Source organism: Pongo pygmaeus, chromosome X (assembly GCF_028885625.2).
Source record: "Pongo pygmaeus isolate AG05252 chromosome X, NHGRI_mPonPyg2-v2.0_pri, whole genome shotgun sequence".
NCBI lineage: Eukaryota > Metazoa > Chordata > Mammalia > Primates > Hominidae > Pongo > Pongo pygmaeus.
In genome coordinates this window covers 76,758,634-76,782,353 of record NC_072396.2, presented here as the reverse complement: position 1 = coordinate 76,782,353, position 23,720 = coordinate 76,758,634, and the positions used below count along the sequence as shown (strand labels likewise).

The following is a 23,720-nucleotide window of genomic DNA, read 5'->3' as shown; positions in this document are numbered from 1 at the left end:
AAAAATTGTTTATAAGGAGCCTTAGAAAAGAAAGCTCCACTTCTACCAGGGATGAAATAGTATTAGAAGACTGAGGGAGACAAAAGCTAGAGAATAAAAGAGGGAAGAGAAAATGGCTTTTTATTTCAAACACTGTGAATAAAATAAATTGTATGTTGAGGTATATAAAATTTGTTATAAAATGTGCCTTTTATTATATGCTTCTGGAATTGAAAACAAAAACATTACCTAAAAATGTGGTCATTTTCCTTCTTTCCTGCCAACACTTTCTTCTTTTTAACATATAATAGTCTCAATTTCTATTTTCTTACCATAGACGAATTAAAAACTAAAATATTCAAGTTACTAAAAATGAGAATTCAAATTTTTTTGAGGTCATAAGACAAATATATTGAAAAGAAAAGCTTTTACTAGAGTTTCAAACAATAAACTAAAATCTGCATTTTGACTTTAAAAGGAGGCCAGGATTGTCTTTGAAAGAAATCTGTATTTGAGTAACAGTAAAAGTCATAAAACAGAGCTAAAGACATAAGAAGTGAGAATTAGTTAACTCAATTTTAAACAACGTGAAAGAAATGTTTAGTTAACTGTGTAGAATCAGAGTTAACATTTTACTCATTTACTTTCATATAATTAAGTGTCTCTAGCAATGAAGGTTAGACAGCAGAAGACCCTTACTTTCTAGCTGAACAGTAGGTTGTAAAGAAACATTTCATTTCTTTTGGCTTTCTTGGAATGAAAAAAGAAAACCACACCAGAAAGGTGGGATAAAGGGTCATAATATTTTATAACAGGATGCAAGAGACTCTGTAAACAGAAGAAACTCTAAGCAAACCCCAGCAGGACTCATCTGCCTTCTTCAATCATGGGGAATACAGCCCTATCAATCAGCTGTCATACTGTATCACAATAGTAAAGGTCGATTTTTATTGCTTACAATTCCCAAACACTGCACACTAGTCTCCCCATAACACAGTTTAATTGTTTCAAGCTGAGGGCCAAAAGCTTTACTTTCTTTTCTAAATTTCTGTGGTTCTTTCATTTTCTGGTCACTAGAATCTGTGTGTATACACCTGTTTGATATGAAATAGGGAAAACAATCTTTTCTGCACTTAATATAAAAGGTCATCTTTTTGTTTGCATTAAAAGCATTAACACATAAGAAGCAAAAAATTAATATTGAGCCACAGAGCTTGTCAAAATGGTTTTTTTAGGTTTTCAGACTTCCCTCTGCAATTTTGCTTAGCTCAGGCAGGCATAAAAGCTATTTAGAATCACATTCATATTGGAAGACTGATTTCATAAAAGGTAGATATTTTTTCTACTTTAGCTATCAAGATTATTCATTTTAAAATATTTTAATGTAAGAGCTGTTAAGTCTGGAATTTAGACCCTTTTTTCTTTTATTTTTTCCCTCAGATATACATTAATTATGTTTGCCTTTTCTCTCCAGTTATCTGAGAAGCATTTTGATAATGCAAAGGAACCTAAACAAATGAAAGTGCCTGTCAGAGAAAAATTATCTCATTAACGAGAAAATGAATAAAGCTAATGTTACCACCATGTGACTTTTAAATCAGATCTTCAGAATTCCTTTTAGTGTTTTTCCCATCACCAAACACATGCTAAGAAAAATATCAGTTATAATTTATGCCTTATCCAACACATGATAAATTTTGTACACTATACATAATGTACACTTAAATAAATACTCAAGTCATTATGATAATGTGCTACAAAAACACTCACTTGAAAAGAATGGATATATTTATGAGCAGCTCATATCCAGATAATTTAGGTTGTGTGAGTGCATACCAAAAGCAGCTTATTATTCTTACTCCTCTAGTATAAAACAGTCTACTACCTTTGGGGCCACTGGAATTTTTAGTTTCAGAAGGCTTGTAAAGAAATGAGAAGGTGCGAAAAGATATTCTGAAGATTCCTTGAGCATATAAAATTGGCCAATTTTGAAAACGGATAATTTGTATGCCTGGGAATTTTATACACTGACTTTTTTTTGATTATTCATTTCTAGAATTTCTTGGACCTGTATTTCAAAGCCAATGGTAAAGTTGGATATAACTACACCTACAACACATGCAGCAGCATCAAAGGAAACATGAAGAATAAGTTTTTTACTGAAGTTCTTATAACTCACATTCTCTTTAATTTTAATAATGAATTTGCCATCTTTCTACAAAAATACATTATTATTCAAGATATATTTCAATAGCTACTTTATTCATTTGAAAAAACATTTATGATTAATTCATATAAAACAAATCTAAGTCTAGGCTGCTGCTTCAATTGGTAAATTACTCCAATTGATCAGGATAGGAAGGTAGAACATACTGAAGAGTGAGCCAAAATCTCACACCAAAGGGTTCTTTGTGTCCTAAATGTTAAATGGCCACATATTTTCTAAGGCTAACTTAGCCACGAACTATGATCACCTGTTTAGTATTCTGTGGAATGATTTGATATTATACCTCAGGAGAGACAGAAAAGGTCAACAGTCAACAGAACAAATTAGTGGTGAGGCCAGAGAATAATAATGTATTCTCTTAGAATTAGATGATGAAAATTTGCAAAAGCAATGAAAAATTGAAAGCCAGTGAGTAGAATGAAAAGCAACCAGGGTGAAACTACAATACAATGATGAAGAATAGTCAACTGCAACTACAAACTAACATTGAGAAGCTAATAAGTACATGACAAAATACTAGGAATTTTATATATGCTCTCTCATTTAGCTCTTAAATCAAAAAGTGAGGTAATTATCAGCATTATCTCTATTTTTCACATAAGAACTGAGGCTCAGAGAAGTGACTTGCCCAAGCCCACACAGTAAGTGACATAACCTGGATTCCAACCCAGATTTGACTGCAAAGCTTGTTTAACTACTATATCCTGTCTCAAGCTACCTCCCATTTTTCAAGGGGAAAATGAGGCAAATAAAGTGTAACATACCTTGCAGGGTTAAATTAAACAGAATTTCTTATGATTTCAAAGATATTCCTTGAAAAAAGAAATAGGTCTGCTGTCTACCCTGCAAAGAGGCTGGGGGGAAGATTGTGATTAGGCCAAAAGCAAAAAGAGTACATAGTTGGAAAATGCATGACAAAAAGCAGCAAATATCAATAGAAGCATCTTATCTGGTTTTCAAAGAGTTTAGAACAAGGGACAGTGAATGAAGAAAAAATTAAAGTTCAAAAGGTAATATAGTCACATGGTTTAAAAATGAAAGCAATACTAAAAGATATTCAGAAAAGTCTCATCCTTACCCTTGCCTCTATCCATCACATTCCTCTTCTCTCATCAAAGGTAATAACTTTTATTAGTTTCATGTGTATCTCTCTAGAACTTCTTTATGTAAAAATACATTTATTAATGGGCTTATTTCTCCAATTTATTATACATACTAAACACACTGATTTTCATTTTGCTTTTCTCACCAACAATATGAGAATAATTGACACTACAATAGAATAAAAAGCCTGTTAGATAATGAGATAATTTTAAAACATGACCAAAATCTATACTGACAAATACCATTATTCTAGTACTAAAATTAAATATATTGAATTTAAAGGCTCCAAAATACAAAAAGTTAACTTCCTTTAACCCCTAATCATCTTTTTAGCTATCCAAGCATTCAACTATTAACCATTTGGAAATGATTGAGTATTCCGTAATATAATGGTTTTTCTCTCCTGTTCTACACTACCTCAAGTAACAAACATAGGTAAATAACTTTTTGCCTTAGGCAGAGCCTTCTCCTTTGGGCACAGAAAGTTCACATTATTGTCATAAGATGATCTTCCAAATATAGTTTCTTTTTAAAAATTGTATATATTTAAGGTGTACAACATGATGTTTTGATGTACATATACACAGTAAGATAATTACTAGTCAAACACATTAGCATATCCATCTCCTCACAGTCACCTTTTTGTTATTTTGTGATAACACCTGAAATCTACTCTCAGCAAATTTCCAGTATATAATACAATATTATCAACTATAGTAATCAGGCTGTGCATTAGGTCTTTAAATTTATAGTTTTGAATCCTAGTAAACCTTTGATTTACTAGGAAATACTACTCAATGTAGAGGAACCAGGGAATAGAAAGGTACTAATTTATTACAGTGAGTCCAATCTTACTAACTCCAACTATCTAAAAGTCAGAAAAACATCTAATCAAAAATTTAATTATTTTCATGTATAACAAATCATACCAGATGGTACTTTAAAAATTAATAGAGTGATACAGTTAAAAAAATAACTTTAACTCTACTGGAAATTAATGACCCAAATAAAAACAATTATAGCTACCTATGCTCCGAAAAAAAAAGCAAAAGTGAAAAAGCTGAACGGACAAATAAATAATGGCTGGCATTAATGGACAATAAACAAAATAACTGGTCAGAGGCTGGTAGCCATGGCAACAGCTTTCAAACAGTATAAACACAGCTTCCAACTACTGAGGCCTCCTATTACTTGACTTCATTAACAATGATTCAAAGCATTTGTCATAACAATGAGTAAGCCATAAAACAATGCTTTAGAACTGAAAAGTTCAAAGCAAATTCTCACTTACCTTCCCTGTTAGAACGGAGGGAAATTCAGTATCAAACTTGTTGCTCAAGCCAAACCTTCAAAACAAAGACAGAACAAAATATGTTCTACCCAGCATACTTAAATCTTCCCTTTTTTTAAAAAAAGAAGTTATAAACCCATGCATTTTTCTTTTGGCCTTTTAATTTAAAAATGTGCCCTGAAAATTTTTTTATATGACATTTATAGAAAATAAATCTTTGATTATTAATCCAAACTAATATATTTTTTAAAAAGCTTAACAAAAAGCAAATATTAAAGTGGGATTCTAACTCAACCCATGATGTAGGATTAAAAAATAATAAGTTAGAGAAACACATATTGAGCTGGAAGTGTCCATTTTTAACTGAGATGTTTCCGTTAAAACCTACTTTAGTTGATAACTGTTGGAGCTGGATTATGGGTACTATGTGGGATTTCATTATACTATTCTTTCCACTTTTGTGTATGTATGCAAATGTTCCTAATACAAACTACCCCTCCACAACTAATACAGCCTTTGGAACTACAGAGTTTGACCACTTGTGACCAGTTGCTATTCAGATACTCAAAGTTTAATCCTTATGAATGGCTTTCATGTCTGTGCTCAACCAATTTTGAGAAAACAGATACCAGACTTGAAAACTCTCTTTTCCAGTACACTCAGTGAAATCTGCATTAAGAAGTCAAAATGAATTTTATAAGGCTTTGCTCACTTGCTTGTTGATTTCAAGGATAACAAAGGTCACTTCCTGAATGTTAGATGATACTATTTCATATTAACTACAATGTTACATTAGTAGAGGATAGGTTGTAAGCAAAAAGGAAAAGACAGTAACATTTACTGAGAACTCCATATGAGGTGGGCAATAACAGTAACAGCTACCAATAACTAGGTACTCACCATGGGCTAGACACTGTGCTAAGTAAATATAGTCACATGCTACATAACATGTTTCAAAGATAGAGTGCATATATGATGGTGGTCCCATAAGATTATCATGGAGCTGAAAAATTTCTATTGCCTAGTATTGTCATAGCGCTTGTAATGTCATAGTCATAGCCTTCATAACATCGTAGTACAATGCATTATACACGTTTGTGTTGATACTGGTATAAACAAACTTACTTTGCCACCATAGAAAAGTATAGCACATATAATTACATACAATACATAATACATGATGATAATAACAAATGACCGTTACTGGCTTATGTATTTACTATACTATACTTTTTATTGTCATTTTAGTATATATTCCTTCTTCTAACAAAAAGTTAACTGTAAAATAGCCTCAGGCAGGCCCTTTTAGAAGTATTCTAGAAGGTATTGTTACCACAGGAGATGACAGCTCCGTGTTATTATTGTCCCTAAAGACTTTCCAATGGGATAACTGTGAAGGTGGAAGTGATACTGATGATCATGACCCTGTGTAAACCTAGGCTAATGTGTGTGTTTGTGTCTTAGATTTCAACAAAAAAGTTTAAAAAGTAAAAAAAAATTAATAGAATAAGGATATAAAGAAAATATTTTTGTACAGCTGTACAATGCATTTGTGTTTTAAGCTAAGTATTATTACAAAAGAGTCAACGAGTTTCTAAAAATTGAACAGTTTATAAACTTAAAAAGTTACAGTAAGCTAAGGTTAATTTATTATTGAACAAAGAATAGCATTTGAAAATAAATTTATTGTAGCCTAAGTATACGGTATTTACAAATTCTACAGTAGTATACAGTAATATCCTGGGCCTTCACATTCACTTACCACTCACTCACTCACTCACACAGAGCAACTTCTGGTCCTTCAAGATCTATTCATGGTAAGTGCCCTATTAAAGGTATACCACTTTTTGTCTTTTATATTTTCTTTGTACTTTCTCTATGTTTAGATACCCAAATACTTACCATTGTGTTACAATTGCCTATAGTAATCAGTACAGTCACATGCTGTACAGGTTTGCAGCCTAGGAGCAATAGGCTTACCATATAGCTTAGGTGTGTACTAGGCTATACCATCTAGGTTTGTGTAAGTACACTCTATGATGTTCACACAATGATAAAATTGCCTAACAATACATTTCTCAGGAGGTATCCCCATTGTTAAGTGACACATGACTCTACATTACTTTTACGCTTTAAAAGCCTTCAAGAGAAGTATTGTCAACCCCATTTTAAAGACAAAGAAGCTAACATCCAGAAAAAAATTCAAAACATAAATGATTTGCCCACAGTCATGTATTAAGTGGGAGAAATCAAAACTCCAATGTTGACCCCCTAAATCCTTATTTTATCCTAAATTAAGTTCCTTGAAAACAGGAACTATGGGTTATTTTGCTATTTTCTATTATACCTAGTAGCATAATGAAATCTAATCAGTGTTGAAAAATGTTTGTCAAATAATAAACTACTGTACTGTTTAACTGATTTATGGCACTTGGTTGTAGGGTCACTTTAAAGAAATGTTAAGAATCCAATGTCTGATTAAAACTCTATGCAGGACCTAGAGGAACTAGGAAAACAAGAACAAAATAACCCCAGAGCTAGCAGAAGAAAATCTGAGACACAAAAATCCATACAAAGAATCAATGAAACCAAAAGTTGGTTCTTTCAAAGAATAAACAAGATTTACAGACTGCTAGCTAGAATAACAAAGAAAAAAGAGAGAAGATCCAAATAAGTGCAATCAGAAATGACAAAGATGACATTACAACCTATCCCACATAAATACAAAAAAATCTTCGTATAACTATTATGAACACCTAGCACACAAAATAGAAAATCTAGATGAAATGGGTAAAATTCTGGAAACACACAAGCTCCCAAGATTGAATCAGGAAGATTTGAAGCCCTAAACAGACCAATATCAAGTTCCAAAATTGAATCAGAAATAAAACACCAACCAACCAAAAAAAGCTCAAGACCATACTGATTCACAACCAAATTCTATCAGATGTACAAAGAAGAGCTGGTACTAATCCCACTGAAACGATTCCAAAAAATTGAAAAGGAAGGACTCCTTCCCAACTCATCCTATGAAGCTAGCATCATCCTTATAGGAAAAGCTGGCAGAGATAGAAGGAAAAAAGAAAACTACTGGCCAATATCCCTGACATCCCATAGACACAAACATCCTCAACAAAATATTAGCAATCCGAATCCAGCAGCACATCAAAAAGTTAATTCACCACAATCAAACAGCCTTTATTCCTGGGATGCAAGGTTGGTTCAACATACACAAATCAATAAATGTAATTTACCACATAAACAGGATTAAAAACAAACAAACAAAAAATGATCATCTTAATAGGCACAGAAAAAGCTTTCGATAAAATTCAATGTCCCTTATGATAAAACCGTCAACAAACTAACCATCAAAAGAATGTACCTCAAAATAATAAGAGCTATGTATGAGAAATGCACAGCCACCATCATGCCGAATAGGCAAAAGCTGGAACCATTCCCCTTGAGAACTGGAACAAGAAAAAAAATGTCCACCTCACCACTCCTTTTCAACATAGTACTGCAAGTACTACTCAGAGCAATCAGGCAAGAGAAAGAAATAAAGGCATGCAAACAGGAAAAAGAAGAAGTCAAACGATCTCTTTTTGCAGACAATATGATTCTATACCTAGAAAACCCTAAAGACTTGCCAAAATGCTCCTTGAACTGATAAAGAAAAAACTTCAGTAAAGTTTCAGGATATAAAATCAATGTAAAAAGTCAGTAGAGTTTCTATACACCAATAACGTTTAAGCTGAGAGCCAAATCCAGAATGGCATCACATTTACAATAGCAAAAAAAAAAAAAAAAAAAAAAAACACACACCCTAGGGATACATCTAACCAAGGAGGTGAAAGATGTCTACAAGGAGAACTATAAAACACTGCTGAAAGAAATCAGAGATGACAGAAACAAATGGAAAGACATTTCATGCTTATGGATTGGAAGAATCAACAACATAAAAATGGCCATACTGCCCAAAGCAATCTAAAGATTCAATGCTATACCTATCAAACTACAAACATCATTCTTCATGGAATTAGAAACAACTATTCTACAATTTATATAGAAACAAAAAAGGACCTAAATAGCCAAAGCAATCCTAAGCAAAAATAACAAAGCCAGAGGCATCATATTACCTGACTTCAAACTATACTACAAGGGTACAGTAACCAAAACAACATGGTACTGGCACAAAAACACACATAGACCAATGGAACAGAATAGACCACAGAAATAAAGCTGCACACCTACTACCATCTGATCTTTGACAAAACTGACAAATCTGAGTAATGGAGAAGGGGCCTCTCGATTCAATAAATGGAGCTGGGATAACTGGCCAGTCATATACAGAAGAATTAAGCTGGAACACTACCTGTCATGATACACACAAATTAACTCAAGACGGATTAAGTACTTAAATGTAAGACTTCAAATTATAAAAATCCTAGAAGAAAACCTGGGAAACACCCTTCTCAACATTGGCCTTGGCAAAGGATTCATGACTAAGTCCTTAAAAGCAACTACAACAAAAACAAAAATTGATTAAGACCTACTTAAACGAAACAGCTTCTGCACAGCAAAAGAAATTATCAATAAACAGACAACATACAGAATGGGAGAAAATATCCACGATCTATGTATCAACAAAGGTATAATATACAGAATCTATTACGAATTTAAATAATTCAATAAGCAATAAACAAATAGCCCCATCAAAAAGTGGGCAAAGGGCATGAATATACATTTCTCAAAAAAACACATATAAGTGGCCAACAAACATATGAAAAAATGCTCATAATCACTAATCATTAGAGAAATACAAATCAAAACTACATCTCATGCCAGTCAGAATGGCAATTATTAAAAAGTAAAAAATAACAGATGTTGCCGGGGCTGCTGAGAAAAGAGGACACGTATACAACATTGGTGGGAATTTAAATTATTTCAGCTACTGTAGAAAGCAGTTTGGAGATTTCTCAAAGAATCAAAAATAGAACTACAATTTAAACCAGCAATTCCGTTACTGGGTATATACCCAAGGGAAGATACATTGTTCTACCAAAATTACAAACATGCCCATATGCTCATCGCAGCATTATTCATAGCAGCAAGGATATGGAATTGACCTAGGGGTCCATCAATGGTGGACTAGATAAAGAAAATATGGAATATATACACCATGGAATCCTATGCAGCCATAAAAAAGAACAAAATCATGTTCTTTGCAGTAACATGGATGCAGCTGGAGGCCATTATCCTAAATGAATTAACACAGAAACATGCAAAACCAAATACCGCATGTTCTCACTTATAAGTGGGAGCTAAACATTAAGTACACATGAACATAAAGATGGGAATCATAGACACTGTGGACTACACGAAGGGGGAAGAACGGAGGTGAGTACGGGTTGTAAAACTACCTATGGGTACTGTGCTCACCACCTGGGTGATGGGTTCAATTGTACCCCAAACCTCAGCATCATGTAATATACCTTTGTAATAAAACTGTACATGTATACCCCAAATCTAAAATTTGACAAAAAAAAAAAAACCCTCTATGCAGGAATTTCATACTGTCCTTGTATCATTTATGCTAATAACTCATTTTCAAGGACACAGGCAGTTTTAAGCAAAAAAACTCTCTATATTTAGCAGCTAGTAGCAAGATACATACCTGTACATAAATATACTATATTATGTATGTTTAAAATGTATTTTAAAACAAATTCTATATTTAAAATAGTTGACTAAATAAATCAGCAATTGAAAAAAGATTTTAACTACATTTAAAAAAATCCTTCATTAATTCTGTTCAGGTGTGTCAGTACAACATGTAATGAGAATATTATATGCAAATACATATTCCTTTTAAATCAATACATAGACACAAGAGTATAGCTAAACTGAAAACAAGATGGGACACCACTATGCATGAATTTTTACGGCAATCTTCATCTGCTTCTTGAGAAATTGACATTCTAGTATTAAACCTACTGTAATTATTTGCTAACTTAGCAATCAATAACAAATATTTAATATTACAAGAAATATTTTATTTAAATCTATTTAGCTAGTGAAGTAGTGACTTTATCACTAGTGAAAAGATGCAATTCATTATTACACGAAGAGTAAATTCTTATTGTACAAAGACATAGATGCAGTTTTCATTTTTAGAAAGTAGATATGATCATTTTAAGTAGACCTCTATTTCCACATCTTGCCTAAATGCCTTATAGATGCAACATCAGTAACATGTTCCTACCTTGATTAGCAATTGCTGCTAATTTAGCTTTTGCCAGCTGTCATTCCCCTACTAGATATCAAATATACAGTCAATACAGACAGATATATCCTTCAAAATGTATAGAATATTTTTATTGTTTTAAAAATTCTTAGGTTTACTATTCCCTCTTTTCACTTACCACCAGACAAATGAACTGTCCACTGCTTCCATTTCCCTAATATCTCCTTTCTTAAGAAATTTTGAAACTTGATTTTTGATACTGTCATTTTGCTGAAAATAATATCTTATTCAGTAAATTTACTCAAAATGACAAGTCCATCTTGTCTTCGTTATTGCCAAATTCAATGTCTTCTCAGAACTTTTTCTCTTGACTTTGTTTGCAGCTATGACACTTGATCACTTCCTTCCTAACATTCCCATTCTTTCATTCTGCCCTTAGACTCTATACTTCTTCTAAAATTTAGCTTTTAGTCTTCTGCTTTTTTTTCTTTCTAAGCAAACTACAAAAGTTCATCTGTATTTGACAACTTCGACAATCATTTATCTGTTAACGATCACCAAATCTATAGCTCTAGTAATATATTTTCATATGTGCTCTGGTCTCTCATCTTTAATTGTATACTGAAAATTTCTGTTTGGACACCTTGCCACAAAATAATACCACCTTAAGTGAAACCTGTCTAAAACTAAATGTTACATTTTCTTGGAACCCGGTTCCCCCTTTCAAATTCATTTCTATCAATGGCACATTACTCTCTTCCTTTAACCTATACCTTGGTATCATATTCGCACCTTCCCTCTCCTATGTTTTGCATCTTGCTTACAGCCAGGTGGTCCCTAAATCCTCTTATTTGCTCCTTTGAAATCATTCTCATAATGATCCCTTCCTTCACTGTCACTGTTACATTGGCTCTGGTCCTTGCTCATGTGTCTCCTTGCTTCCCCTCCAAAGTTTAAGTCTAAGTCCTATGCAGCCTTCAAGCCCCAAGTGAAGTTCCAACCCCTGCTGTAATGTCTTGAATGCCCAAGCCTTCACGTATTCCTTCTTTCTCTGAATACTCACAGCCACTTCTAATGTGCACTATACAATTCAACAGTTAACAAAATGTTGTCTTTTATTCCTTGCTCCTCCATATCAATATCTTAAAGGCAATTTTCCTGTTAGCTTTGTAAAGCAAAGCCTATACTTTGTTTTCTCTATATTCTTCACAGTGTTTAGCCCAGTGCTCAAGTTCTAGAGACATACTTGCTATATTCACATTACTAACTTTCTTCTCCAATATATAAAGGGATTTCCTTTTCTAAAATATAAAAAGTATATTAGAAATGGTAACTAAAGTGTTGCTTTATTTCTTAAAATACTCCCTTATGACCTAAATATATCCATATAAAAAAGTATGAAGAAAGGCAAAGTAGGCTTGATGCTCTCATAGTTTTGGCTAATAGGCAGCAGCAATCTTGTTCCTGCCTACAAGATATTTTTTCCCTTAACTTTCCCTTTTATAGACTCAGCACACTAAAAAAATACTTAAATAACTTTAGGTACATTTCACTTAGCAGCTACTAGGAAAATGTTGAAATGGCTGCTGCTGAATAAACACCTCAGTTAGGTTTCATAAACAAACCATTAAGTTAAGAATTATGAGTCCAGAGAGGCTAGACAAACTCATCTACTTATTACTGATCAGTGGTAGAAATTAGCCAAGATGTGGGGCTCAGCAGGCACTTGGGAAGTGCTCACACTATTATTTTATCAACTTCATTAAATATACAATCTACTGTATGTTTGAACGACCCAGCTGGTAGTTCTCAATAATTGTATTTTCTTCGTCAAGTGTCTTCAATGCCCACATTTTTAATTTCTTAGACAAATTCTTTGAAGTAAAGGAAACTGAGGCAAAGGATCTATACCCTTAGTTCCTCTTCCCTTTTCTCTCCCTCCCTATACCTCTCACCATTTTTCATATTTGAAAATGGCTATATACCAGCCTTTCAAAATCTTGCACAAATTAAAGTTCACGTACTCAGTTTGTTAAAGAAAATGTGGTAAAATTCTGCCAATAAGACATGACTTCACTAGAAAACCATGCACTTATAGTAATACTGATTCTGAAGCATGTTCACTGAACTCTATTTGCTACACCAAGGAAAAGGCTATGCCACAAAATAAAAGGAGATTTTTAAAAGATTCTAGTTAAATCTCTTTAATATTTCATATGGGAAAAATGTCTTCCCACACTATACAATGGCAAGTTACCATGGCCTCAATATTCTCAAAGCCTAAAATCTTAAAAAAATTCACCTTATATAAAAACAAATTAACAATCATCACTGTAATTTCTCAGACAACTGTTACAGAAAAGGCGTTCCATTCCCTGATTTGAGAAGTATCAATATTTGTAGTACTAAGTTTTTGGAGATATAAACTGTTTGGTAAAATTGGCCATCTTTTCCAATTCTATAATAACTTCAGCTTTCTTAGATTAATTTTAATGAGAATGTTATGAGCCTCTGAGGATTAGTAATATGCTGTCTCTACTAATTTTTATGCAGGTGTAATATCAATGGTAAATATATATATATTTTAAGTAATATAAAGAGGGTGGTAATGTCTATAAGGAAAAAACCTCATGTGATGTAATATTTTTTTCTGTATTTCAATATATTAGATCCAAATACTTATACTAAAAATATCAAGAAGAAATGTGATAGTTATATTATTCAGATGTATAGTATTTTTGAAGCACAATACTTCCAAGAGATATTTCATTATTTCTGTTTCTATAGTCTCAAATCTGTAAGAGTTAATATAATCATATTTTTTAAAATTTGGAAAAAGATCTCCTAATATCCATTTATGATTATCATCTCAGAATTGGAAATACAAGTAGTATGACTAGGTCATTCTACTTCTTAAGAAATCATAATGAATTTCATGTTAAAAGACTAATATCTTGTTAAAGTAACTAGAAACCCAAAACATTAAGATAATACTCTGACACATAGGGGACAGTTTAACAAAGCTTTCAGAGGTAAGCTCATGCCATAAACGCCATCACTGGTGATACTGGTACTGGTGATACTGTTGTATTCATACACATCTATGCTCAGAAACAAGTGCTCTCCACAGCATGATTCAACTAACGTATTTGTTGAGGGCCTATAGTATAGTTTGTACTATGTGGGCACACTGAATGTTACTAAAGTGAGCCAGTATTCATTCAACTCACCTCTTGTCAGGTGCTGTGCTATGCACTGAGGATTCATAGGGAATCAGAAATTGTTCTTGTCATTGCAATTTACAATTTAGTGGAAAAAAAGGAGACTTGCAGAAGGTGGTGACATATAGAGAGCCAGGGAAATGGGAGCCAGGGAAACGGGAGGTGAATATTAGCATTCTAGGTGGAGGCCCCATATTGAGCAGAGGCAATGAGATAAAAAAACAGCATGCTGTGAACAGCAACATACAAGCAGTAAGGGAAATGGCAAGAGTTTAGGCTGATAGATACACAGGGTCTATTTCTGTATGCTCTGTTATGGAGCTTAGACTCTATCTTGCAGGTGAAGGGAAAAACCACAAGATAATCTTAAGTAGGAAAAGTGGTTTGATTAGATCTGTACTTTCTGTGTCTTAATCTAGCAGCAGGCTGGAGGATGGATGTGAGGATGACAAGGATGAAGGCAAGATGACTAGCTAGGGTAGTGAAAGGGTCCTGAATCAATGAAGTGGTGGTAGAGAGGAAAAGAAGAAATTCTTAAGCCATGTATTGTTGATATTTGCTAATTGCTTAGCAGTGGGAAGTGTGAGTGGGGAGAACCAAGCATGCTTTAATGGGATAGGTGGAGGTGCACTCAACTGATGTTGCGAATACAGAAATAGGAAGGCTTTTTTGAGCATTTGGGGGTGGGGATATGAGAGGGGTGTCGGAAGATTTTTGTTTATGTCAAATTTAAGATAACAGTAAGCTATTGAGTGAAGAAGCCCAGATAAGAGCCCATGCAGAGACTGGTAAAGAAATCCCTACTTGGGAGCCATGAGATAACTGAATCTATGAGAGGTAAGATGAGACCACCTAGGGAGAGTAGGGAATAAGAAGAGTAGTGGGCTGAGAACAAAACTCTAGAGATTGCTGGTATTTAAGGGTCAAGAAGGAAGAGAAGCCCATGAATGAACAGTTGAGAAACTGCCAGAAAAATAAAAGGAACACCAGGAGAGTGAAGTGGCCAAGGAGTTCTGTGATTTTTTTGGCTGGCAAAATGTTTTTTCTTAAATTAGAACTTGAATACCATTAGTTGAGACGTATAACTTTCAGTTCCACTAAAGCCCCATGTCTCCTTATGCTGCACTATTTTCTGTGACCTGCCTTGCCTCTGAAGGCCTGTGTGTTTGTGAACCCTGGAGTAGAAGCTTCTAAAAAAGAAGAAATCATCATAAGTGTCAAATGCAGCAGAGAGAACCTGAAGGATAGGGAATGAAAGATGTCCACTAATTTAGCAACAAGAGGGTCACAGTGATATTAATTAAGGATAGCTCCTCTGTGGTTTTGGTAGCAGAATCCAGATCAGAGAGGGGTAAAGAGAAAACAGATAAGGTAAATGTAGCTACTTTTTTAGAAATCTGAAAGATAAGAAAGAGAGACTGGATAGTAGCTAAAGGGAACATGGACATAGGAAGGCTTTTGTCTTATTTTGTTTTTTAAAAATTAGAGACTGAATATGGGTACGGGCTGAGCCAGTAGAGAGGTAATATTGGAGAGATGGGTGGCCTGGTTGAGCAAGATCTGGGAGGAGGCTGGAAGAGAAAGGTATGGAAGGCACAAATGGACAGGTGAGCATTGGACAAATGGAGGGTCTCTTTGAACTCTGAGATTGAAGGAAGATGGCACAGAAACTCAGAGCTAATTAAGATCCAGTGCAGGTTTTCAGCAGGAAAGTGACATGATTAAACTGTGTTTTAAGAAAATTAGTTTGGCACAAGCACACAGGATGGATTGGAGTAGGGAGAGGCAGCAGACTGGCAATAAGTCAAGCAGGAGATGATGGCAACCCAAACTAGAGTGGTGCCAAATAGGAATGAGAAAATGAAAAATCTAAGAGGTATTTCAGAAACTATGATGACATAATTCTGGGGCAGACTGACACAGAGCAATTCAAGGAGAAGGAAGAGTCAAAATGACTCAAAGGTTTTGAATATTACCCTGGGAGATCAGAATGGGGGCATCAAGGAAAGAAATGAAACAAATGAAAAGCACGGGCAATGTGGAGAGGGATGTTGGGCTTAAAATATACTGAGTTTGAGGTGAGGGCTCTCAAATTTTAAACTTTGGGAAGAAACAAAATGGTCTATACAATAGAAGACTGCACAAAGAATGGAAAAAAAATCAGGGCTGAGAGAGAATATTAAATATTTCATTCAGATAGGGTATATAGTTTAAGGCAACTCTAACACTCCTATGCCAGAAAAAAAATAAACAGAAGTTGATATTTTAGAAGTCGCAAAATAAGATTTTAGAAGTCTCAGAATAAGATTACCTACTTCATAAGGATATTACTTTACCTGATAAAAGGAAGGCTTCACTACCATACAAAGACCCATTTCTCAGATCCAGTTAAATTTTCTCCTAGACATGTAATCTCTTTCAAATCGCAAGACATTTAATGTCATATGTGATTTCTAGGTGTAAGAATGTGTACAATAAAACTAAATAAGTTTCCAAAGTATATACAATGGTTAGTGAGTCTAGTACTGGTTTGCTTCTTTTCAGGTTTTGGTTTCAGTCAATGAATACCAACAGTACTACCCGCATGCTCCTAATAAGAAGGACATTATACCAATCAGAAGGGCCTGGGCATGGCAAGTGTCAGTGTTCTTCTAATGAAGCAAATAGGTTGGTAAGTAACTGTGCAGGGTCGAATGGAACCACAAATAAATTTCAGGTAACTTAAATTTTATTTTCTTGTTCCTTCTCCTCTGCCTGAATTTTGCAAATGTGGAGGTGGAATGTTGGAGTATAAAATTACGGACTAAAGGGTCATGTAAAATAATCTGCATAAAAGTAACCTTTGGTACCAGCCATCATAATTAGTTTGAGTAATAAATTGTCTCCCTAGTGACAAAAGGAATGGAAGTAAAACCGTGCAATAAGTTGGCATCTGAATATTGTAGGCTATCTGCAAAATTCTTGGACCAAGAAAAATTGTCTTAAAATTTCCTAATCAAAAAGCAGCTCTAAAACCCTCCCCCAATCCTTCCCCAATTTCAAAATATTTGTTAATATATTTGACGCAAAGATTACAAAAGTATATTACAATTAAAATACTCAACATGTCACGCCTGTAGTCCCAGCTACTCAGGAGGCTGAGACAGGAGAATTGCTTGAACCTGGGAGGCAGAGGCTGCAGTAAGCCAAGATCGCACCACTGCACTCCAGCCTAGGCGACAGAGTGAGACTTCGTCTCAAAAAAAAAAAAAAACTCAACATGTTAAAAATTGAAGCTATTATAAGGGAGGTAGTATATATATGATTTAATGTAACATGAACTCAATTGAAAGTCAAAGGGACTAGGTGAGCCATTATCAAAACCAGAGGCAGCATGACATAACAACAAAAGGCAACCTATTTTGAAAATGCGGTAAAAGACAGCATAGTTCAGAGGATGAACATGACACAGTACTCAAACTTCCAAATAGTTATGGTCCAAGCAAATAAAAATGAGGAAGCACTCTTTAAAGCCCGGAGAATCATCAACATTTTTGCCTTGTAGCTATGTTATGAAGTCCCTCCCCATTTTATTTTCTGAAATATTCAATTTTTTCTCAAGATTTCAATTTTTTAAAAAACCACCCTGGATAAATTTTAAAGAAATCATGCTCAGCTCCCAAAGTATTAATTTCCATATATATTTAATGCCTGTATATTTCATACTTGGGCATACAAAATCCCTTGGAGGTAAATTATCTCAGAACTGAAAAGCTTTAGAAACCATCTACTCCAAACCCTTTATTTTAGAGATGAAGAAATCAAGGCGCAGAAATGAGAAAAAGCAACCTGACCAAGGTCACAGGGCCAGAAAGAAGCAAAACCGGGACTAGCGTCTAAGAGCCCTGACTCAATCCATTTCTCTTTCTACTTTCCACAGCTGCCTCTCATCCTGAACCTCTAATCGAGTGATATATAAGGAAGGATTCGATAGGAAGAATGGATGGATGAATATGTGGGTGAATGAACATTCTATTATTATTCACAAAATATATCATGTTTCCGTTTTGAAGAATGCAAGCCTAGTTCTTGTCACATGTTACAGCAATTGCCGTTTCCCACAAAGTATCAATCTTGTCAGCAAAAAACCCTCTGGTACATCCTGCAGTTTAGAGACTGTTCACTTGCCAGCATACATACAAGAAAGGAGACTCACCCCTACTCCAATCGCTCTGGCTCCCAAACCCCTAACTTCCCTCTCCTATACTCACTCTTTACCTGGCATTGGTGCATCATATTTACATTCTCCTCACTTCCTTCACACGTATCCACCCATGGTTTCTCCATTTAGACCAGGTGTCCTTTCCTAACTGTACGCCTCAATCAGTCAACCCTCCCCCACTCCACAGGCCCCTCAATCACTTCTCATTCCTCTGTTGCCAAATCTCAGGCTTTTCAAGTCCCAAGACCCCCTCTCGCTTACACAGTGATGTGGCCGGCACCCCGCACTAATACAGGGTCGGGAGCATATCTCCGCAGATGCTCCTCGCTCACTACCCGAGGCGGGGGCGGCGCCTCCTCCTCCTCTTCCTCCTCCTCCTCTTCTTCCTCCTCCTCCTCTTCCTCCTCCTCTTCCTCCTCATCCTCCTCGTCATCGTCAGGCCCAGATACCGACGACGACGACGACGGCGACGACGACGACGTTGCCGCTTCTTCTTCCTCCTCCTCCTCCAGTTCCGAGATGGTGTCGAACTCCGCCATGTTGGGCAGCAGGATGCTCATCACGTGACCTCGCGATCGCCGCCACTCTCTGGGAGAAGAGTTTGAACCTGCTGAGGTGCTGCAAGAGGAGGGGGAACGAAATGAAGAGAAAGAGGGGGGTGTAGAGACAGGATTTGAGGAGACGCGCCTGCGTGTTGGGCAGACGGGGGGTTGGGGGGCCGGCTGCTGGAGGCGGGGGCACTAGAGAGGAGCAAAGTCAGCGTACGCTTGCGCAGCTCCAAGGGGAGGGGGCCGCTAGAGGTGAACTCCAAGAAATTATCCAGGTCCGGTCTGCGGGTGCTCGCCTTAATACTGCTCTCTGAGCGTCAGCTACTTGTATTCGGGGTATCTTCTGATTTTATTTCCTATTAATTGATGCTGGGCATTATTAACCCAACTGCAGGCGGGTGAGAGAAAGCATATTGTATAAAAGTAAGGTTAGAACTTTGTCCAAAATATCTCAAGGTATATACCAATCCCTTACGTTTGTTCAGCATTACAGTTTAAGAGCCTTGCGTCATAACTTTGCCACAATCTTGGGAGGCAGGGTAAGCACTTTTATTAGCATTTTACTTAAGAGGAAACTTTTTACTACTTCTCGTATGTAATACTTAACGGAGGACTTATTAACTCAGGGACTGTGCTAAGTGCTCTGTATGTATATCTCATTTAATCCTCTGCAACCCTATGAGGTATGTATCATGATGATTTTATTTTACAGATGGGAAATCTAGGTGCAGAGAAAATAAGTAATTTGTCCAGTGTCAGGGAGCTACTAAATGGCAGACCTGGTTTTAAATTTGGTGGTCTCTTCTGATTCCAGAATCCCAGTACTCTTAACCAAAGGGCTGTACTGCCTGAAGTTGTTTGGAAAGATTTTGTAGAATGGTGCCTCTTGGGCTCTTCCTTAAAAGATAAATCACAATATGCATGTTTGAATTTTGGAGTGTTTTTTGGGGGAGGGGGCGGATGGAGGGGGTGAAAGGAGCATTCCAACCTAAGGAAACCTTAATTAACATCATTTTTCAGACACTGAGCTAGACCCTCACATACAATTTCAGTTAACCCTTAATTCTGAGAGGTAGGTATCATTATATCTATTTTATTACATGACAAAAGTGGGTCTCAGAAGTTTAAGTAATTTATTCAGGTCTATGGTGACCTTTTGTCCAAAATTTTCCATTTTAAACAGTCTATCCTATCTTCTTTACACTTACTAAAATGTTGTGGAGATCACATATTTTGCGTTTCGAAATAGTGTGCAAAACTGTTTCATACTTGGCAGCAGCACAAAAATCCATATCATTAAGACAGTAAAGTCACACAGCTGCTAAGTAACGGAACAAACACTGTAATCCAAGCATTCTAATACCAGCTTCACTGCTCTTTCTGCTACTCTACGGCTGCATCCCGATCAGATGGTGTGTCTCTGGGGAAACAGACATAGTCAAATTTTAATTTAGGATGAGCATGACATTATCAGTGTAAACAAAGCATTTAATGTGTGTGAAGTAGGAAGAAATTAGTTCTGTAAGAGAAATGAATCAAACCATTATCATCAAGGAGTATATGTTATTAAAATGAAAAGCCCATTTTTATTCAAAAGTTGGTTTATTTAGGGAACTTTAAAAATAAGTCATAACACTATCAATAAGCAACAAATTATAACTTTTTGTAGTTTAGATAACTGTATCTACTAGCCAGGAATTATAGAAGATAGAACCTTAAAATATTTTGTAGTAGCCTTCTGGCAAGACATATATATCTTTGCTTTTTTGGGGTGTTAATGTGTCAGAGTTAAGATCAAAATTAATACTTTGCAACAGTTCTTCTCTTTCAAGAAGCAAAAAAAAAAAAACTGTAAACGACATTTAAAATTTTTCCAAATATCTTATCCACGAAGGTCCACTAAGTCTGTGTCTAGAGGGAAAAGTATTTCACTGACTACTGCTTAAATGGTAGTTTCTCCTCACACTCAAGATTAGGCTAGGAAAGGCTGTTTGAAGGACAGGAAGGGAAAGGAGTAGGGGGTGGACTTTGTAATAAGTGCAAGTAAGATATTGGAACTATGGTAAAAGTGGAGAAATTATGGCCATGGAGAATGAGAAGGAAGGAAAGGGATGGGGAAAATCTGTTAAAATAGAAAGAGGCCCCTCATGTTTAGTCAGATGTCAAAAAGACCAAACAGTTCAGGGAAGTGCTATACTTGGCTAAACACACAAGTGTAGTCAAATCTGTCCATCTGTTTTCTGGCTTATATGTTGTGATTAAAAGTCATATGTGATTCCAAAAGTGATTTGTTTTGCTTAAATATAGGAGAATTTGGAATTAAGCAAGCTGAAGAAAAATACATTTTGTTTATCTATTGTCAGTAAACACAAGTAACACCACGGTTTCTAAATGATACCTTAGTATTAAGAATAGTAAATTGAGGAGTAGATGGAGAAGAAAGCAGGTCATGTAACATTATGCCTAACTTGCTAAGTGGGGTATGGGGGTATTTCTCCCATATAATTAATAGAGACCTGAGGCATGAGATCATTAACCATCTGAGAGGGTTTCAACCTTAAACAGCTGAAAAGAATTGTAACCTTTTAAAGACAGCTTTATTTTATTTATTTATTAAAGCATTCAATTCACTGATTTTAGTCACAGAGTTGTGCAACTGTCACTACAAACTAAAACATTTGCATCATCCCCAAAAGAAATCTCTGTCCCATTTTTCAGCCATTCCCCATTCATCCCCAACACTTGGTAAGCATTAATCTACTTTCTTTTCTACAGATTTGTTTAATGGACATTTAAATAAATGAGATCATACACTATGTGGTCTTTGTGTCTAGCTTCTTTCACGTAGCATATAATGTTTTTGTGGTTCATCAATGTTGTTTCATGTATCAGTACTTTATTCCTTTTAATTGATGAATAACATTTCATTGTTGGGATAAATCGCATTTTGTTTATCCGCTTACCAGTCGATGACATATGGGTTGCTGCCACATTTTGCAGGTTATGAAAATGCCACTATGAACATTTACACACATGCTTCTGTTTGAACATAGGTTTTAATTTCTCTTGGATAGATAACCTATGAGTGGAATTCCTGAGTCATATGCTAAGATGATGTTGAACTTATTAAGAAACTGCCAAGCTGTTTTTCCAAAGAGATTTCATCAATTTACATTCCCACAAGGAATGCAGGAGAGCTTCACTTTTTTCACATCCTCTCCAACACTTGTTATTGTCTTTTTTATTATAACCATTCTTATGGGTGTGCATCATGGTTTTGCTTTGCATTTCCCTAATGACTAGCGATGAACATCTTTTCATGTACCTGATGTCTGTTTGTATAGCTTCTTTGATGAAATGTCTACCCAAATCTTTAGCCCCATTTTAAAATAAAGCTCTTTTTGAAATACTTGTAGATTCATATGTAGGTGTAAAAAATAATACAGAGAGATCCTGTTTACACTTTACTTAGTATCCCCCAATAGCAACATCTTGCATAACTATTGTTATGCAGATTTAACAATTGCAAAATTGACATTGATACAATCCATCTGTTTTATTCAGATTTTCCATCATAGATGTACTCATTTGTGTCTGTGTGTGTGTCCATTTAGTTCTGTGCAATTTTATCAGAGGTATAGGTTCTCATGACCATCACTACAGTCGATACAGAACAATTACATCACCATAAGGATCCCTCCTGTTATATTTTCATAATACTTCTTACCCTCCTCCTTACATTATGTAAATTGTGTCATACTATATGTAATTTTGGGGGCTTAGATTTTTTTCACTCGGCATACTTATACTGAGAATCATCCAAGTTATTGTGTGTATCAGTGGTTATTTTTATTGCTGTGTAATATTCCACAGTATAGATTTACCACAATTTGTTTAGCTATTCACCCACCAAAAGGCATGTGTTGTTTTCAGGTTTCAGATGTTATGAATAAACTGCTATAAAAAAATTGTGCACAGCTTTTTTGCCCTTTAAAAAATTGGGCTATTTGACTTCTTATGGATTTATAAATGTTCTTTATGCATCCTAGATAGAAGTCTTTTATTACATATATGATGTGCAAGTATTTTGTCCCAGTCTTTGGCTTGCCTTTTCTCATGGTTAATGATATCTTTAGGATGGAAAAGTTTTAAATTTTGATCAGTTCATCAATTTTTAATCACTTATGCTTCTGATGACATAGCTAAGGAATTTTTGGCTAACCCATTATCACAAATATTTGCTCTTAGGTTTTCTTCTAAGAGTTTTATTGTTTTTTTTTTTTTTTTTTTTGAGACAGAGTCTTGCTCTGTCACCCAGGCTGGCGTGCAGTGGCACGATCTCAGCTCACTGCAAGCTCTGCCTCCCGGGTTCACGCCATTCTTCTGCCTCAGCCTCCCAAGTAGCTGGGACTACAGGCGCCCACCACCATGCCCGGCTAATTTTTTTTGTATTTTCAGTAGAGATGGGGTTTCACCATGTTAGTCAAGATGGTCTCGATCTCCTGACCTCGTGATCCCCCTGCCTTGGCCTCCCAAAGTGCTGGGATTACAGGCGTGAGCCACTGCACTCAGCTGAGTTTTCTTGTTTTAACTCTAACATTCAGGTCTGTGATTCATTCTGAATTAATTTTTTGTGTATGGTATTAAGGGTCTAAATTTATAATTTTGCATTGTGGTTATTAAATTATTCTAGCACCATTTACTGAAGACTGTCCTGTTTTCATTGAATTGCCTTGATATTGATACAGGAGATAAAAAGAAATTATTTAGGCAAATAGCGAGGGCAAAAGAGTGTCCTCAGCAGAACTTCTTTTCCAACAAAAAGCAGCCCGAGAAATCATTTCTTTTCTAACAAAGGGAAACCTGGAAGATCGTGCTGCAAACATAGATAAGGAAGCTGGAAGC

General features: G+C 35.4%; 1 protein-coding gene across 1 annotated transcript in view; it reads right to left on the bottom strand.

The window, feature by feature from the left end:
- Positions 1-20,645, bottom strand: part of CHIC1 (cysteine rich hydrophobic domain 1) — a 110,851-nt gene extending 90,206 nt beyond the window's left edge. The window contains exons 1-2 of the mRNA XM_054472302.2: positions 18,529-20,645; positions 4,602-4,656 (exon numbers count right to left, since the gene is read on the bottom strand). Of these exons, the coding sequence (XP_054328277.1) occupies positions 4,602-4,656; positions 18,529-18,827 (354 nt within the window). The 5' untranslated portion in view covers positions 18,828-20,645. The remainder of the gene's footprint in view (positions 1-4,601; positions 4,657-18,528) is intronic.
- Between the last annotated feature and the right edge of the window lie 3,075 nt (positions 20,646-23,720).